Source organism: Diabrotica undecimpunctata, chromosome 8 (assembly GCF_040954645.1).
Source record: "Diabrotica undecimpunctata isolate CICGRU chromosome 8, icDiaUnde3, whole genome shotgun sequence".
Classification (NCBI taxonomy): Eukaryota; Metazoa; Arthropoda; class Insecta; order Coleoptera; family Chrysomelidae; genus Diabrotica; species Diabrotica undecimpunctata.
The window spans coordinates 45,010,547-45,031,474 of NC_092810.1; the positions used below are offsets into that span (position 1 = coordinate 45,010,547).

General features: G+C 32.0%; 2 protein-coding genes across 2 annotated transcripts in view; both read right to left on the bottom strand.

Annotated features, from left to right (window-relative positions):
* LOC140448794 (uncharacterized) overlaps nt 1-20,928 on the bottom strand; it is an 853,042-nt gene that overhangs the window by 726,667 nt on the left and 105,447 nt on the right. The window lies entirely within an intron of this gene.
* LOC140448797 (uncharacterized) lies at nt 18,927-19,478 on the bottom strand. Its single transcript, XM_072541914.1, has one exon. The coding sequence runs from the start codon at nt 19,476-19,478 to the stop codon at nt 18,927-18,929; it is 552 nt and encodes a 183-aa protein (XP_072398015.1).

The following is a 20,928-nucleotide window of genomic DNA, read 5'->3' on the forward strand; positions in this document are numbered from 1 at the left end:
AATTACAAATAGCCTCAATGTCATAAATGCCAACATAAAATTTTTATTTTTGACAATTATATTGCCAAAAGTAAAACTTCGTTTAAACATTCTTTTTTGTTTAGTAACAAAAAGAAGAAGATTTATTCACCCTTGACAGATGTCTGAAAGAATGTGATAGATATATGGAGAATTAAATATGACATTTTACAAGTTTTATATATAAATCATAAAGAAAGAATATAATTATAAATTTTTTTAAACAATATAAAAATAGCAACAAAGAACATCAAAACTATTTCATCTTTATATTCTAAAACTAAATATCCTATAGACAAATTTGAAAAAACGAATTTAGTATACAGCATTAGTTGTACTCAGTGTGAGGCTGAATATGTTGGTGAGACCGGAAGAAATCTTTCAAATCGCATTATTTCTCACAAAAGTGATTGCAGAATTAAAAAACCATCTTGTGCTTTGGCAGAACATGTAATCGATAAAGACCATATTATGGATTTTGATAACATTAAAATTTTATGTAGTGAAAGTAATAAATTTAAAAGGACTTTTTTGGAAATGGTTTGTATTAGCAAAAATGATAAGAGTTTAAACAAAAGATCTGAAATTCAAAATTTAAGCAAAATTTATAATTATATTCTTTCTTTATGATTTATATATAAAACTTGTAAAATGTCATATTTAATTCTCCATATATCTATCACATTCTTTCAGACATCTGTCAAGGGTGAATAAATCTTCTTCTTTTTGTTACTAAACAAAAAAGAATGTTTAAACGAAGTTTTACTTTTGGCAATATAATTGTCAAAAATAAAAATTTTATGTTGGCATTTATGACATTGAGGCTATTTGTAATTGGTTGCTATTTAAACTTATTTATAAATTCAATTATTCTTATATTAAAAAAAATGTTTTCAAAATTATAAAAATTTTTCAGAGAAACATTTATTAGATAAAAACATTTTTGTATTAAATATTTTGAACATGTAAGCAGTGATTTTTACTTACCAAACTAATTTTTATTTGGTAAGTTAACAAAAATTGTTTTTTCTTTTTAGTTCAACCTTGTAAGTATTTTGTTTTTTAGCTCTTGATAATAATTGTAAACACAATTGAAAGCTCGAGAATAAAAAAATAGTTAACCAATAGCCCTATTATTGACTCCAACCCATCCAAAACAGTTATATATTTGTTCCAAACGAGTCACAAGTACTTCTTTTTTCTTATATATATATATATATATGTATATATATGTTCTCTTTGAAGTAAAGTAGCCATAAAGTAATCCTGTTTGGATATTCCTTTTAAGGAATAAAAAAGCTGAACGATATACGAAGAATTGGGTCTATAAAGATACAAAATTTTAAAGTACCGTTACGTTCTCATAAAAGACTATATCGGCACCTCTCATTCGTTTCGGCGGGGTGCATAAGGGAGATTTTTGGATACGGCCATTGGCATAGCTGCGGTAATTGTTTTAAAATAATACTATTATAATGCGGTAATACAGGTTTTAAAAATTAAGTCATATATAATAATTAGTTACTAATCGAATTAAAATGTATGTCATTTGTTTATTCAGTTTACTTGCTTTAAATGTAATTTATTTTTAGTTTTCTTACTTATTCCATATCATAATACCCAAGGTGCTAGGGAGAACTAGCGAGTTTCAGATTGAACATAGACATTCTCCTTGCTTTTTGATCGCCTTATAAATTATATAGTGGTCATCGCATGTACAGCAAGCAACATCAAATACTGCGACAAATCTCAATTTACGACTAATTTTTCATTGGTTGTCATCACATTTTTTGCAAATTAAGATGAATTTCTACGATAAATGTGACAAAATCTCACAAAAATATAAACAACCACGTTTTTTTATTTCCTTTAACACTTCCGGGTCTTAAATTTTCTTCAGGTCATTAATTAGTTCTTAAATCATTTCAAGGTTCCATACATGTTTACTAGGTGATTTGATATTAATTAAGACTCCCAAAATATTCTACTGTTTTGAATTAATTTGTCTACATTGCGTAAAATGAAGGTTATATGAAGAAATTAATATATCTACTTAATCTATTCGTTGTTCTGTTCATAGTTGATCGATTCATTTGTAGTATCGATTTATAAAAGTAGTAAATATTTATTATGTCAGCCAAGATGTATTTTAATATTAAATAAAAGTATAAAGATATTATTATTTAATGTGAAATATAGGCATATTATGAATATTGTTTCTGATAACGATCTACTGTGTAATAGTGGAAATTGCTAAAAACAAAAATTATTCAAACTAGATCACGAAAAATGTATAATTTGCATCATAATACAGAATCAGTTAGCGTACGCCATAATTTGTGATAAATTAAAAATAGTTTCCCATTTCTCACCATCTTCCAAAGTGCTGTATATATTTTTAATACCTATTTGATATTTAATACTGAGATCTTTTTATGACATCAATTTATTCAAAGTTCTTATTTTATCTTTAACTGATAGAAGAAATTTGTTTGGAAAGCGTATCTTTCTAACACAGTACTATGGAGAAGCTGGATGGTACAAAAATGAAATGATTCGGCGTGATTTTGTTATTTGTGATATCCTTTTTGTTTAATAATTAATAAGCTCTTTTAATTCTAGCGTTTATAATCGTTTTATATCTATAATAGGTGCGTTTGTTTGCTGTGTGATTTGCCTGCATTGTTTTCATTTCCTGAATAACGACATTTTTAACTTGCGATGTAACGAGTCCGTTACTTAAATAATCGTTTACCTTCTTTTTGTGACTGGAATCTTTTAATTTAGTTCTAAATTAAATTCATATTGAAATATTCTTAAACTAAATATTTAAATAACTCCCAGTGAATATTATTTTCTGAGGTTGGCATTAAACTGCGCCCTCAGCGGCGAAATTCTGAAAGTACATTTATTCTGCGACGTGTAAAATCTCAACTTGTCACTTGTTAACTGGATGTGAGTGAATAAACATCTCAGAGTAGAGCGGCTGGGAGTCCATTTTTTTTCCCGAATTTAGTTTAAGTTTATTTTTTATGGGAAGAGCTGTTATTTTAGAAGAAACCATTTGAGTTATTTTGTTGTTTTGTACGAGGATATTTTCAGTTGGATCACCCTAGCCGGTAAGATAACATTACAAATAAATTATAAGGAAAAATCCTTCATACCATCCGCCATTGTTAGTAAAATTCAGACTTATTTTAATTTCGTCTTTGATAGGTATCTCATATATTTGATACATGTTATATTTCACCTTATTTCATTAAGGAAAAGTTTTATACCTAAATAAATTATAAGTATTAGATTCTATATCTATCTCAAATTTTTATTTCCTTTCAAGAATTAAAGCAAACAATTATTTATTCCAATTTCATACCGTTAAACCGGCTAATATTTCTTTTTTTTTCCTATTCTATAATATATAAGATCATGTTTGCCGTTAAAATTATCTATTTAATATATCCATACATTATAAAAACATTGTCACACCATTCGAAGGTCACTATTTACCGAAAACCATTAAGGTTTTTATTTCAATTTAAGGTCACTTGCTGACATTTTTTGTATCACCTTCCAAGGTTGATAACCCTTGTGTTTTTCCTTAACTTTTGTATGTACAAAAACTTGGAGTAACACAACTGTTTTTTTAGCCTACTCAAGAATCCAGTTACAAGTCAGGGGAAGAATTATTTTTTAGTTGGGGTTATACTTAATAAAGATAAGGGGAAGGAGTTTCAAGTTGGTTTTTATGGGAAATTAAGAAGCAGTTTAAAGGGACGTATTTGTCCAATAGTACCTGATCCAGGGAATACAGGTTTGGTATCTTGTTACCACCTGAGTCCAGTTCTCCACTCTTCGAGGGAAACCGACAGGAAGAACTGACTTATTTTTTTTTTATTATCATTCAATTACTTTAAATAATTTTTTTTTATGTCCTCTTCAAGGTTTGACTTTTGGTTCAATTTTTAATAACAAAAACTATCCTTAATAATAAATATTTTCAATTTTTCCTAAAAAAAAAACATTTTATCATTGTAATTTAATTTAATTATTTATTGTTTACCAAGGGATGAGGTTATAACTCTCCCTTGAATTTCTCTTTGTTAGGTTATTGTGTGCACACATATCCCGGAGAATTTTTACTTAAAAACCTAAACAATTTTTGAACGAAAACTAACTATTAGTGAGTAGTATATAATTATATTTATTATTTATACATTATTATTGGATCTAACTTTTGTCACAATTTGAAATTTTTAAGGGGTATATCAGGGGTAAATTGTTTTATAATTATTCAGGGATTTTACTGTAAATATAGATAAGTTAATTGTATATAAGAGGTGATGGGTCATATATAAGTGTTTAAAATAGTCTGTACATAAAATTGGTATTTATTAAAGTTGGGTTAAAATTTAATATTTCAATTAGTACCTATCTTTCTTATTTTCAGCAATACAAGATATCTCGGAAGAAAACATTTAACTTCCTGGCGCCCAAGCATTCACTAGAGCAACTTTTACTTTTCATCTGTTTATTTCTTGGTAGTTTTCTTGTCATTAATTCTTATATCTTACGGTCTCTGTAGGGCATGCAAATTGGCCGAATCCTTCTTTGAGTGTCAAGTGGTCATTCTCCTGCATAGTCGCTAGCCAACACTTAATTCTGTTATATTTTAAAATTCATATTTACTTCATAAAATTCATATTTATTTCTTTTACATAATTTATTTCTATCTAATCCCTTCCATCTTCCGTTATTCCCCATATTAGTTCGTTGGTGTATCAAGGTGCATTTTAGAGTTCACCCTTTTGCTACACTGGATAGAGTCACCCAGACTTCCTCTAGCACAATTGTTGCTACATTAACATATTTTTGTTACAGCGACCACAAATTTAATATTGAGCTATGCATGTTTTTAAATGAAGCGATTAGAGTGGACTCAAGGGGTATTAACATCGACGGACAGAAACCAAATCATTTCCGATATGCCGATGACATTGTTCTCATAAAACACGACTTAGGGAGAAGCCAAAGATATGCAGAAACCAAAAATGATGACGAATTTAGTCCCCAAAGAGCTAATACAAATCGAAAAATTGTCCAGAAAAGTTGTGAAAATATATGTATTTAGTGCACGAAATAAGATTAATAATAAGATTAATTCGAGACAACCAAACATGTTAGCTACTCAGAGGAGTAAGTTTAGGCTGGGCTGCATTCGGAAAAATGAGAGACGTGTTATAACAAATGTTCAATAACAATCCATTTAAAAGGAAATCTTTCAACAGTGCGTTCTCCCAGTTCTGTCATACAGTGCGGAAACCTTAACTCTCACAAAAATGTCAACGGAAAAATTAAGGACACAACGTAAAATGGAGAGATTTTTGCTTGGCTTAGGTCTGCTTGCCATTATGCTAAATTAGTATTAAATATATTTAATACTAAAAATATTGTATCTACAAATTAGATGCGCGCGCCGATTCAGTACTAAAAATTAGAGCATGTTCTAATGTCTTGTACTAAAAATAATGAAGTATTAACTAAAAGTGAGGTTATTTTTAACTATTCGTAACAATTTTTTAAACAAATTATTATTATTTATTTGTAAAAAAATTTTATATGCCAAAGGGTTTTCTATTAATAATTCTTCATTCAACATATTGTTACGAACATGCATCCGGCATGGCCCGTGTAACGGTTGCATCTCAAAAACGACTAGAACTTTCCGACGATATCGAGTGCAAGAGAGCACAACCCTTCCCGTTGGCGAATTAGAGGTGGGACTACTTTAGATTATCCTAGAATAATACTTTTGGTATATATATATATGTAACGATGTTATGAGTTAGTTTAGTTGTTAAGATATTACCGAACTGTAAACTTATAAATAAATATATTTATATAAATTCGAACAGCTCGTTTTATTTAAAAACGCTACAGTTGGTGTCACAGTGTGAGAACAATTGATTTATTAAAAAAATTAATTCAGCAGTTTTTAAAAAAAGAAATGACTTCTGAACTTTTATAAAGTATTGTTCGTCGAAAACATCCACGTAGTTCGGTAGTGATCTTTGTACGAAAGAACATTTAAAAAAGTACGTGTGTGCCTGACCAAAGATGCTGTTAGTACAACTTTCAGTAAAACAGTTGCGTGAGCAACTAGAAGAACGCGATGATGACTGCAGCGGGTCCAAGAAGATCCTCCAAGAACGACTGAAGAATGTTCTTAACAAGAATAGAGGTGACCCAGAGACATTCCACTTTGAATCAGCAGAAGAAACAGTTTTAACGAAAATAATTTATGGAAAATTTGAGAATGTCTTTCAAATGATTGAAGAAACTTCTAGGGATAGTATAGAATCAACCTGGTGAAGGGCAGCAGCGATCACCATTACTAGAATTAGGCGTAAAGGAAATGATCCTAAACCGGCTTCTTACTAGAATACTTTATATTCTTACTAGAATACTTTATATTCTATATAAATAGAAAATTCTTTAATAGTGTGATTTACTACCTTTTCCCAGTTTTCAGATTTTACATTATTTACGGCCTCCAAAAACAACTGTTTAACATCATGAATTTTAAAAGTGGTATTTTTTCTTGAAACTTTACTCTTTATCTATGCCCATACCAGTTCAATCGGGTTTAATTCACAATGATATGGTCGGGATCTAAGTACTGTCATTCCACGATTTTTGGCAATTTCATCAATTTCGTATTTTTTAAATTTTTCTTTATGAAGGGCACATAACGAATAAAGTTCCTTTCTTATAGATCCGGGATGGTACGTAATATTTTTTGAACTCAGCCAATTCTGCAAGTCTTTTTTTAACCACTTGGTTGTGGGCAGTCCTTCTATAAGTCTGGAGTGATAACTTGCATTATCCATTACTATTACACAGTTCTTAGGAAGAAGATCTATCATTTGTTCGAACCATTCTTGAAAGACATCAGCGTTCATGTCTTCATGGTAGTCACCGGTACGAGTTGATTCAAAAGTTAATAAACCACCTTCAACAAAACCGTCTGAACTGCCAATGTGTACTATTATCAGCCTGCGTCCCTTTCCTGATGGTGGGTTTAAACCAGTAGATAAGTTATTTACAAAAGCGTGCCTTTGACTTGTTACAGTTTCATCCTGCCAAAATTTATTTGATGTATGACCCTCGTTGATCCATGTTTCATCAAGATAAAATATTTTTCTTTTTTGGTTTCTCATTTCCTTTATGGTTCTTAGAAAATGTCTTCTCCATATGACAATATCGCTTCTTTCTAATAAAATAGACTTTCTGGGATTCTTTTTCCAGCGGAAGCCTATTTCTTTTAAAAGTTTCCATAACGTACTTCGACTCATTTCTGGGTAATCCTTATTATCTCGAACTGAGACAAGAACTTTATCCAATGTTGGAAATTCTTGTCTAAAGAAGAATTCATGCACTTTCCGTCGAAGTCCTTCTTTAAAATGATATTCTATTTGAAATTTTGGTTTCCCTGGAGCATTACGTGGCATTTGAAAACTACCACATTTCTCTTCTTTAATAACTCTGTAAATCGTAGATTTCCCAACAATTAAATATTAATGTTTTTTCATTAACTGGTAGAGGACCAATTTTTCGGCGTTTACACGGCACTTCCAAATTTTCCATAACACTAGTATACACAATAAACTGCACCTTCCAACTGAAGTACCTACTTTTAGTGAACTGTTAAGAATTTTGAATACGCCACTTGGACCTTCCTATATACAAAATGGAAAAACCCACTATCACATTTTCTGTGGAATAAGTTTAGAAGGTAATTATCTAGTCAATTACTGTCGTAGATTCCTGGAATTAAAGAATTAAATGTTTGATTGTTGAAACCCCTACTTCGTGGAGTGCACTCATTTCAGATAAAATAAAACGTTTTATTTTATCTAAAGAATTAAACTTTATTTTGCAAATAGGCAAAGAATTAAACTTTATTTTGCAAATAGATAAAATAAAACGTTTTATTTTATCTAAAGAATTAAACTTTATTTTGCAAATAGGTAGGTACTTATTAAACTTTTATTGGTTATATAATAACCAATAAAATAAACATCTTACATTTCTTGCAAATTCATTAGTACCTGTTAACCTCCATCACTCCGACACTGGCAACCTTATTTAGGGATTAGTAACCCTCACAACTATTGTATTCTATTCTGCTCCAACCTTTATACCTGGTGGTCATACTCAATTTAAAATTGTTTTCCTATATACTTCTGTAAACTTGTTGACAAATATCTGTTTTTCATTGAGTCACCCGTATCAACAGTTTAGGGATTTGCATACATAATTTATTGTTTTATTACTCTCTCATACATAAAAATACACTATAGACGATATAAATAAATTTTAGATAACAATGAAAGATCCGAAGAACTCAAATCTGACGCCGAAGAATAAAATAGGGTAGGTAAAGACGAAAAACGAAACAAATTGGTTGGAAATGCTGAAGAAGAGAAAAATAGATTAAAAGTATATAACTATAAATCTACGGCATACATAAAACAATATTGTAAAGCAAACGGTCTCACTTATAAAGAAAATATAGAGTGGATGAAAAATGTGCAATATATAACACCACCATTACCTTGGTACAAACCTATTCATACTGAAATATTTGAGATTCTAACCCCAATCAAATAATTTTCCAGCTATATTAATGATGGCCTCTGAATATCATGGTCGAAATGACAAATTTACACGCGGCTGAAAACAACTTTGCTCCTACAAATCTGTTATATAGAGATGAAAATATTTATCCGGATTCAATCATGATGGGTAACTTGTATTATCCCAGGACCCGATTCTATTGGGATTCCAAATTAGGCATCCCAATTCAGAGAAAATATGAGTGTACATAGATTTTTACTAATCGTATGGGCGAAGTCGACAAACTAGAGTCCCTCATCAGTATATGTAGAACACTCTAAAGAAGTAAAAAGTGTACACTTAGAATGTTCACTTATGTGGTACATATAGCCTGTGTAAATTCCTCGTTAGAATACAAGGAGAAAACCAGAATAATGAATATTCCCAAAAACAAATTGTTGGATTTGATTAGTTTCAGAACGTAAATTGCAGAAGCCCTTATATATTCAAGGTTACCAATAGTCCAGTTGTCAGAGAGTTGACCTCTAAAAATCATATGAACAAGCTGAATTTTGCAAAGAATATTAATCTTGGAACTCCAAAAAAGATGCAAAAATGTTTATCACTTTTACCCCCGGGCTTCACCCTACAACCCTCCTCGCACAAAAACACAAAAAAGTCGATTTAGAAAGAATCTGTTCACTGTAGAAATAATGTTTCAAATAAAAAAATGTAGCCGACATAATTTTAAACAAATACGTTTATAAGTATTTTTTGCGTACAATCAACCGTTACCTTAGAAACAACGCTTGAAGCGATCGTCGATTTTGCATGTCAGTTACTTGCGCGAAATCAATGTTCAATAAAATTTGTATCAGCTCGACGGTAAAAATTCAATATCTTTTGATCAAAATGTTCTATCGAAAAAAATCAAGATGTGTTTTAAAGGCAGCTTTCGTATGCAGTTTTTATATTTTGCCGAGAATAAACTTAGGTTTTATAAAGGTGTTAAATAAACTACGATTCTCGTGAGATCAATAATATTGATCACCTTCATTGACCAATTGTAGTAAAATTTCTATTTTTAGAGATCAAACTTTAAAACCTATGACATGAAATTTCAATTTTCGGTTGTGGTAACAAATATTAGGCATTTGAAATATGAATAAAAAACGCAGAATTTAATGTTTTAGATTACAAATGATCACACATCAAGGGAAATGCATTTATCGGTTTTGAGTGTATTTTATTGCACAATGTTTGTGCTTTTGAAAAATGTCCTAGGGTAATTGAAAAAAAATTTGTAAATGTTTTAGATCGTTTGTTATGTGAAAGTTTAAATTTCTTTATGCTTGAAAAACGCTTTAAAGTATTTTTTAAGCATATTCCAAATGCCTCACATTTATTGCCAAAACTCAAAACTAAAATTTCATGCTATAATTTTTAAAGGTTAGGCTCTAGTAATCGGAACTTTATAGTGGCCAGTCAATGCAAGGGGTAGATTGTATTGATCTTATGAGAATCACAAAAAGATTTGCGTGGGCAAAAATTACGCCACGTTTATTTAACAGCTTTATAAAATCTGAGTTTTTTTGCGGCAAAATACAGAAACTGCATACGAAAACTGAACTCTTTACCTTTTAAACGCATCTTGATTTTTGTCGATATGTCATTTGAATCAAAAGAAATCGAATTTTTACCGTCAATATGATACAAATTTTATTAAACATTGATTTCGCGCGCATAACTGACATGCAAAATCGACGGTCGCTTCAAGCGTTGTTTCTAAGAGAACGGTTTATTCTACACAAAAAATGCTTATAAACAGTTTTGTTTAAAATTATCTCAGCTATATTTTTTAGTTGAAACATTTTTTTCTACGGTGTACAGATTCTTGGTAAATTGATTTTTTTGCGTTTTACCCCTTTGCGAGGGAGGTGTTATGGGGAAGCCAGAGGGTAAAAGTGGTAAACTTTTTTGTATCTTTTTTGGAGTCCCAAAATAACATTCTCGGCAAAATTCAGCTTGTTCTTATAATTTTTAGGGGTCAACTCTCTGACGACTGGACTGTTTGAAATATTAGATTTATTAATTCAGCTAATTGTTTTTTCATTTGTCTATTTTTATTTATTATTGTTTGACAGGTGATTTTGTCAATTCCCGGAGACTTTTTTTACTTTAGGTTGTTTATGATGATATCTATTCCAGTAGCGCACCTAGAATTTGCCTCTGGGGGGGGGTTTGGTTGGTCACCAAAATTTTTTTTATGATGTTACCTCCATTTTGAGTCCTTAAAATGTGTAAGTAACAGTGTCGGAATAGGGTCCTGGGGGGGCACTGATCTATTCCACTTTCTGCGACCGGTCAAATATATATATATTGAATGACTTGGAAACTTATATGTATATGATTGTAGTGGTATAATTTTTTTTGCATACATTTCTCTGATATTCTGTGAAATAACGCACAAAAGAATTTGAGGTAGTAGTATTGGATTTAATAATATTTTTACCCCCTACGAGGGGGGTTTTAGGGAGAAACCCGGGGGTAAAAGTGGTAAACTTTTTGCATCTTTTTTGGGGTTCCAAAGTTAATATGCTCGGCAAAATTCAGCTTAGTCGTATAATTTTTAGAGGTTCAGTGGCATTTTCGTCTCAGACGACTAGAGTACAATAACAAAAAAGATAGGACGTCCATTAACCACTAATGTACACCACCAATCACCAAAAAATTGAGGATGGAAGAGAAGTTCGTTTTGACGGCGTGGATCATTTGCCCATATTTGACCAAAGCAAACAAGGTGCAAGATGTAAAAATGGAACCTATCTGTAAAAGACACACATTAGTTGTAGTAAAAGCAAAATTTATTTATGTATTGTCCGTGAACGCTATTGTTTCATTGAATTTCATTCAAAATAAATATGTTTTTTACGATTTTTTGCGTATTTTTTACATGCGCCACCATTGAGTCACCATGGTCGTTTTAACGAACATTAGTTTTTTTTTCGAAAAAAATTGGTACTATGGGCAAAATTTTTTGTTTATAAATCTTTAAAAAAATCAAATACTTCAACTTTCAAGTTTAAAATTTTTATCTTTACAAACAAAAACTCATGACTGAAAGGGTTTTAATTCCGTTCTCCATCCTGTTATCTTTACTTGTGCCGGTCAATTATTGAAAACGCATATAAATATGTGGATCTGGTAAATAAAATTAAAACACTCTGAGACCATTAAAGTTTAATATTTCGTGGTAATATAATATTTTTTTCTTTTTTAAATGTATTTAACGTACGAGTAGCATATTCTTCGGAATTTCGATCATTCAGTTTTCAATGTTACCGGGCGACCCCAGACGTACCTATTATAATGCATTGCCCAAAACGTGTTCTACACTCATTGCAAACGCCTCGTTTTTACGTTGTTGGTCTTTATTACACGGCCCACTTGCTACACAGCCAAGGCAATTGCAAATAACCCCGAACGACATATTTAATGTTTCATTTTCTTATAACTGGAAACCGTTCATGTGGATTTTAATTTGAGTATCTCCTTGAGTAATACTAATTGCGTGTACCTATATAAAGAAACGATCGTTTTCGATCATGTAAGTGATTGTTTCGTGCATAAAGTATGTCCGTACGTGAAAAATACGTTTTTTCGATTTCTGTCTGCTTATACTCGATGTTTAAATGAGAGCACAGTTTTTATGGCAATACATTACAAGAATCCTTAAGGATTGTTCAAAACAAAAAAAAACTTAAAATACAAAAGATTTATTATATTAGATCGATATACCGTACGATATTCTTTCTATTTCTTAGCTCTTGATTTTTTCGGAAGTCTAACAAACTACAACTATTGTGTTGGTATTTCTTATATAAATCATTTACACGTGTGTTTTGCTAAAGTAAAAGTTGGAGTACGTTCTTCAAAGTTTATTTGTTTGTGATTCGAGTTTATACATGCGGTAAATGACTCCCAAACCTGAATAAAAATAAAATAAAATGTTTCGTTTTTTTACAGTATGTCTGTAACACGAAAAGTAAAATTTACATTATCTCAATTATTGTTGTGGTTGCAAGGTCGGCAGAGATCTTTAATTGAGGGTGAGGCAGTTTTTGGAGCTGGCCACGTTATATTTTGTAAATTACGCCTTACGTTTTGTACTAATAACTTCATGAGTCCTTTCTAGCAATTTAGCTGATGGAACAGCATTTTTCAGTCTTCTCAATTTAGTTTCAGGTGTTACTATAAAGTAAATTAGAAATAAATATATTAAAATATATATATATATATATATATATATATATATATATATAATATTTTAATCAATACTTATTTGGAAAGTAATCGTTCTCAGTAAAATGTAAACTGCACAGTCTTATAGATCTGCCAATTCGCAAAATGCATTGCCAAATTTTTCTCATATTCTCGTCCAGCGGAAACTTATGTATGGAATCATTTTGTGAATTATAATAGGATGCACATTGAGGAACACTGCAATAGTTTTTTGAAGTCGAAGTCATTGTTAATTACAATATAAACCGGTCGCCAATATGTATACAAATTAATGACAATTTCAATGTTTTCCCGAACTGGATGCTTTTGAAATCTACCACCAGGCGTCGCCCACTTTGCGGTTCCTTGCCAATTGATTCATTGTCTATTAGTTTGAGTAGTTCCGCTTATATATTATTGAGGCCTGCTTCTTTACTATTCTTTAGCTGTGTTAGTACAAAAATGAACTTCTTGCTGCAAAAATGATTTAGCTCATCATTTATATCCTTTTCTAGCAAAGTGTTATCTCTTTGCATCAGAAACAATTAGATTTTTTTTGTGTATCCGCCTTAGTCCACCCGTGAATTCTTTAACTTTCCTGTGTATAACCTGTCGGTAACTATCTTGTAACTATATTTTCTACCGTAACATTATCAATCATTAAATCAATTGTAATTATCGTTACAATAGTTTACTATAAATAAATAGAACATCATCAATAGAAGATCATCATCATCATCATTATATTCGTCGCTACCAAACGAAACTATAATTGGATATATTATTTCTTCACTTATCATATTAAGTTTCCAAAACTCTTCTTCCTCTGCTACCTTTTTTTTTTAAATTGTCAGATAAAATTTTTTGTATATTCTCATTTAGTTCTTGACGAATAGCTTCAAATTTACATTTGGTATTGTGTCTTTTATAGTTTAATCCAGTAAAGTTCGAATGATAATCTAAGAGCTCTTTTATTTGTCAGTTAGTGTTAGGGAATTGTTCCATTAAATCTTGAATGGTTACTGGAATATTTCATAGTTACGACAAAATGAATTAGTAGAAAGCGTATCATAAGGATGTCGACGACTGTTCCTTAAACTTTAAAAACAATGAGAAGTTTCTGTATAATACTAAAAAGATACTTAATTATGTTGGACACTGGGCTAAACCTACTCACAACTGTTATCGCCCAAATCTCAAAATGAATAAGTTCATGAAAATAGCCATTTAAAACGCCAACGGGCTAGCACAACATGCCCATAAGGTCCAAGCATTTATAATAAATAACAATTTTGACATAATGTTAATATCTGAAACTCATTTAACAAATCGAAGTTACATCAAAATTTCAAACTACTTGATATATAATACAAAGCATTCAAATGGCACCGCACATGTAGGAACTGCAACTATAATTAGATCATCGATAAAGCATCAGCAAATAAATTCTGAAATCCTGAAACCGTCTACTGACTGTTAGTGCTATTTAGAGTCCATCACGGCACAATAAACAAATAGTAATATCAAGAGTTTTTCAACAAACTCGATAATAGGTTTCTTGCGGGAGGCAACTACAATGCTAAACATATTTATTGGAGATCTAGATTAAAAAATCTGAAAGGTAGACAAATGTATGTAAACATGTGAACCTTTACTGGCCGATCGAACCTAACAGAACTCCAGACTTGGTCGATTTTGTGTCACTAAGGGAATTTCACCCGAAATTCGAACAGTACAATCTTGTTTTGAATTGTCGTCCGACCACTCTCTTATTACTCCAGTCATCAGAGACGAAAATGCCACTGAACCTCTAAAAATCATAAGAACAAGCTGAATTTTGCTGGGCATATTAATTTTGGTACCACAGAAAAGAAGTTTACCACTTTTACCCGAGCTTTTCCGTAGCTGAGATTTTACATGTCAGTTACTGGCGCGAAATCAATGTTCAATAAAATGTGTATCAGCTCGACGGTAAAAATTCGATATCTTTTGATTCAAGTGACATATCGACCAAAATCAAGATGCGTTTTAAAGAGTTCAGCTTTCGTAAGCAGTTTTTGTGTTTTTCCGCAAATAGACTCAGATTTTATACAGGTGTTAAATAAATAAACGTAGCGCGATTTTTGCAGTGCCTCAGGATAAAACTGCATTGAACCAATCTACCGCCCAATTAAAAATTCTTCTAAATAATCATAAGGATAATAGCATTCAGTATTACCTGAAAAACTTATCAACTACGGAAATCAATGAGTACTTACTTTGATAGGCAGGATGGGCTAGGCGCAACAAAGAAACAGCCGAAGCATTTGCCGATCATCTGGTGAATGTGTTCCAGCCAAACCCTCTAGACAACAACAGCATTGGCATAACAAACGAGAACCAAAATTTTTTTGAATCACCTCATCAATTTGAACTATCCTTGAAAAAATTCACTACCAAACGAGTTCACAAGAAGATACAATCAGTGTTAAGCCTTAAAAAGTCTTCTTTGTACGACCTGATTACCGCTAAAATCCTCAAACAACTCCCAAAAAAAGGAATTCTGTACTTGACACAGATATTCAATGCAATTCTAAGAACGGTCTACCCATTAGCCTACTGTCGATGATGTCAAAGGTTTTTGAAAAACTACTGCTGGATAGGTTACAACCAATTCTTGCAGAACGCCAATTAATACCTAACTACTAGTTTGATTACAGAGAACAACATGCCACCACTGAGCAAATATATAGAGTCTGTAACTTGATTCAAGAAGCTCTAGAAGGAAATATTGTTTAGCAGCATTTTTGAATGTTTCTAAGGCCTGTGATAGAGTTTGGCATACGGATCTACACTACAAAGATAAGTCCTTCCCTTAAATTATTTCGTTATCCTCCTTTGCTTTCGATTTCTTTTCTATCAGTACAAGTCTAAATCCAACCAAAGCGGAGATGTTACAGGGTAGTATGCTGGGACGTGTTTTCTATCTGATATTTACATCGGATCTACCTACGAGTAACACTATAATCACAGAAAGTACGCAGACGGCAAAGCAATTTTAACTTCATACCCAAACAACAATGTTATTTTTCAGCTACTACAGGCCAATCTTAATAAAATACAAATTTGGCTGAGACAGTGGAGAATAAAAGTAAACGAGAGCAAGTCAATCTATATAACATTGACTAATAGAAAAAACGCATGCCCACCAATGTCTTTAAATAACCAAGAGTTACAACAAAAAGATCATGTCAAATACTTGGGTATGCATCTCGACAGGCGGCTAACATTGAAGAAGCATATATTTATGAAAAGAAAACAACTGGGCCTTAAGCTTGGCAGACTTTATTGGTTACTGGTAAATGGTCACAACTATCTTTACATAATAAGATATTAGTGTATAAATCAGTCATGAAACCAGTATGGAGTTATGGGATCCAACTGTGGGGATCAACGTCCAGGTCTAATGTAGATAGCTTGAAGAAGTTTCAAGTCCTAAGCGTCATTACAAACACACCACGGTACAATTTACAAATATTTTTTATTAAAATTAAAATATAACAGGAAATTGTCATACAACAACTTCTTGCAAGTTACTTGTAAAATAACTACACAATTTACTTATTGTAATATTCACAAGGAAACTAAGTTCCTGTAGCTGGCTGTATATCATGTATCACAAAAAATTTAAGTAAAAATCCTATATAAAAGGTATATATAAATTAAAAACCCAAACGGGCTATGTCATGAAGACAAAACGTTTTCGGAAACCATGTTCCATCATCAGTGTCCTAAAAAGTATATAACCACTTTAATTAAAAAGAACATGAAGTTAAAATTATGACCAAGGTTAATACAAAATTTGGTTAATATTTACTAGGTGTACATGTTTTGAGCCACTAAATATCAGGGTAAAAACCCGTTAAAATTTATCTATTACAACTTGGTTTACATTATTTAGTATTATATTTTATGATGTTAGAGTTACCAGTGGATATGGTAACATGGCGACGTATGGTTCTACATGAAGTTGCTGGTCCTGAGACGAAGTGTCTACGAGGACTTGATGATAGCAACTGATTTTAATGACAAAATTGACATGTTAGGTCGGGAGTCCGAACAGAGCAGTCATTGTAAGTTAATGTCTGTGTTTAAATATGACAGAAGCCATCAATATTTAAAAATTTGAATAAGTTAAAGTTAAAATAATTTAACAGTAGCAACCATCAATGTTGTAGTATTAAATTGTGAATTTGTCCTGAATTTATGTTAAGAACCTGGAGAACAGTGTTTTATTTATTGATGTATGTGGAATAAATTGTAGTGAATAATAGTGTGGGTACTGATAGGCAACCAACTATACATAGATCCAATGAATTGGTGTGACATCAGGATTCTAATAAAAGGCCCTTTATGTTTTCTTGATGGGTGAAATAGGAAAAATAATTTTGAAAATGATATTCAGTGAATGTAATAAAATACTTTTGTAATGTGGTGTTCATGAGGTAAGTAACTTATATCTTGAGCATAGAAGGCCCTATATGTTAAAAGACAACATTTGGTACCTGGTAAATATAAAAGAATTCTCAAGTTACAAGTTCATGAACATAAATAACTGGTTATGTGTTATTGGATACAGTTGGTTAGTTGTTTTATGTTAACAACTATATGAGACGATTAGAAATTGATGGTTGAAACGTAGTTTTATAATAAAATAATCGGACGTTACTCGGCTTATAACTTAAGAAGAAGAGGCCCTATCTGTTATAAAGCAACACTAGGTACATGAGAAGTATAAAAGGATAAGTTATAAGTTCATGAGTTTAAAGTGGGTAGATAGAGTTAAACTGTTGTTGTATATTGACAAGATATGTAAGAACTGCAAAAGTAGAATGTTTGTAGGTGGCTCTGTTAAATTTAAGTAAAAAGGGAGATTGAGTAATTTTGAAAAGTTGTTAAGAAGAGGAAAGACTCTACAGGAGGCTGGGGTCTCCACAGATACGAAAACCAAATCCTGAGGGAGCTGGGAGCTGTAATATGAGGAATGGAAAAGATGAGAGGATGATGATCTTGTTTAAACAGATATGTGGGTGGTTTTTGTGATAGGTGGACACACTCAATATCCCAGAAGATGTATCACTTATCCACAATATCCCCCAAAAAAACTTTCTCAAACAAACAAAAGAAAAACAAAAAAGTCCAAGTTGTGTTAATCGTCATGTCTCATTCAACCGAGACTTCCTCCCACTCCATCGCCAATTATTCTCATAACCCACATCCTTAATTTACTTCTACAATAAAGATTTACATTTATCATTATTCGTTCGTCAATTATTCGTCTTCCTTAGTTCACTCCAAAACCTCTTCTCAATAGATCAAAATCTCTATCTTTCCCCACTCCTTTCTATTTAACCTACACTTCAGGTTTGATCCCTATATTTAATGTTCTCGTAAAACTGATACACTAGTAGACTTTATTGTTATTTAAAAGAAACTTACAAAAATTTCATTACACGAATTATTTTTACGCTCAAATTAAATCTGTTTCTAACTTCATTGTCTTCTTCTTTTTTCATCTGCTGTCACTTCTCAACTAAAGGTGTGGACAACTGCACCCACTCTCACCGACAACTGCACTTAAGTTTTAATTCTCCGTAACATAACGGCCGCCTTGAAACGTGTTAACACTTTCAACTATGTCCTGTGCTTCAGTCGGTAATATACAAAGTTTTAATAGACCTTAGCCATTGGCCAACTTGGGGTTGGAGTCTGTTCATCTATCATTAGGACATTATCTCCTGGTTGGATGGTTCTCTCGGAATGTTGTTTCCACTTGCCTCTGATTTGTAGTTCAGCAAGATATTCTCTCTTCCATTTTCTACAAAAATGCTGGAAAATTTTTTGTAATTGCTCGAACCGCTTGAGACGATTTTCTGGTATCTGACTGACATCTCTGTCTGGCAGCGAAACTAAACTTCTTCTCAGAAGAAGGTGAGCGGGAGTCAAAGGATTTAACTGATCAGGAGAGGATGTTATAGGGATAAAGGACGTGAATTAAGCATTGATTCGACTTGAACTAGTACTGTGTGAAATTCTTCTAGATTTAAATGTGCTTCTCCCACAACCCTCTTAAAATGAAATTTAAAACTCTTAACCCCGGCTTCCCAGATCCCTCCGAAATTTGGCGCTCTGGAAGGTATGAAATGCCAATCTACTCCTTGCTCGGTGAAGTAACTATTAAATTCTTCCGATATCGCTTGATTTTTGAGAAAGTTATCAAGACTTTGTACTTCCTTTTTTGCACCTACATATGTATTTCCATTATCTGAATAAACCTTACCTGATTTTACACGTCTGCTCACAAATCGTCTAAAAGCAGCTAGAAAACAAGCAGTGGTTAGATCAGATGTAACCTCTAGGTGCACAGCCTTTGTCGACAAATATACAAATATACATACATAGCTTTTTATTAATTTAGAACCTCTAGTCAATCGATCTTTTAACAAAAACGGACCAGCGAAATCCGTTCCTATATTAATGAAAGGTAAATATTGTGTTATTCGTGTAGCTGGTAATTCTCCCATAATGAAATTACCAGGTATAGGTTTTGCTCTAATGCATGAGATACAGTTCCTTACAATTCCCTTGCAAATATTACGTAAAGATATTGGCCAAAACCTTTCCCGAATCGAAGCCAACAACATAGTTGGCCCACAATGCATCAATCGTTGATGCTCAGATTTTAAAATTAAACGTGTTAGTACATGTTTAGGTGACAAAATTATTGGATATTTTTTATCGTATTCGTAGGTTGACTTCTGCAACCGGCCACCCACTCGGATAATACCATTCTCTAAAAATGGGTTCAAACATAATAAGGTACTATTACGTTTCAATCTTAAACCCTTACTTAATCTTTCAAAGTCTTCAGGAAAAAACTCGTTTTGTGCCAAGGTTACTAATATGTCGAGTGCGTCTCTTAATTCATTACTAGTAAATAAGCCCACTCTTTTTTCCTTATCGCATAAATCTTTCACCTTTAGCCTTAATTGACAATTGAATATAAATCTCGCAATATACGCTGTTACTCGAATAAGTTTATTCAAATTTGAAAAATGTGTGAACAAATTAAAATTATCAATTAATATTGAGTGATGAGCAGTAGCCTTTTGCTCTGGTAAGCCTTCAAAATTTAGGATTTTACTAGATATAAATTCTTTTAGATCATTTGTAGTTAGTCAACTAGGACCATTCCACCACAAATTTGACATAAGTATCTCATCAACGCTCGTACCCCTAGAGATGAGATCCGCGGGATTTTCATCAGTCGCTACATAATACCAATCACTCACATCTGTTAGTTGCTGAATTTCATTTACACGATTTGCCACAAATAATTTCCACTTACTAGCTGGACCTTTTATCCATGATAATACTATCTGTGAATCCGAATAAAAATAGCACTTATCAAACTTAATTTGTAATTCCTTTATTGTTCTCTGTGCCAGCTGTGCTAATAGCAGCGAAGCACATAGCTCTAATCGCGGTATAGTTAATAACGTTTTAACCTCTTAACCTCATTAAGAGACAGACGGGATTCTGATTTCATTGAAGCATCAAATACTACTCGAACACGTGTAGTTTTAATTGTTTCGCGAACAACTGCATGATGAGGCATATAGTAAGCTAATTGTTGCTATCCTTCTTCATCAATCGCACTCATATGTCCCGATTGTAAGTACTCTTGCATAAACATATCATAATCGGGTTTTAGCTCGAGATTTATTAAGAGCCTACTTTCTTGTGAAAAATATCTTTGTAAAGCACTCTTACGTGAATCACCTAGATCTGTTAAATTTTCCTTAAATGGAATCGATACAATGAATTTATTGTCCGCTGATCGCTTGAATGTATCTTTGAAATACGTTTCGCAATATTGCTCTTCTTCTGAAAGAATCGGTTTTACACTAGAATGAACATCTATCTCCCAGAATTTCAACAATATTTTATCAGTAGCCTGCTCCTGGCTCAACT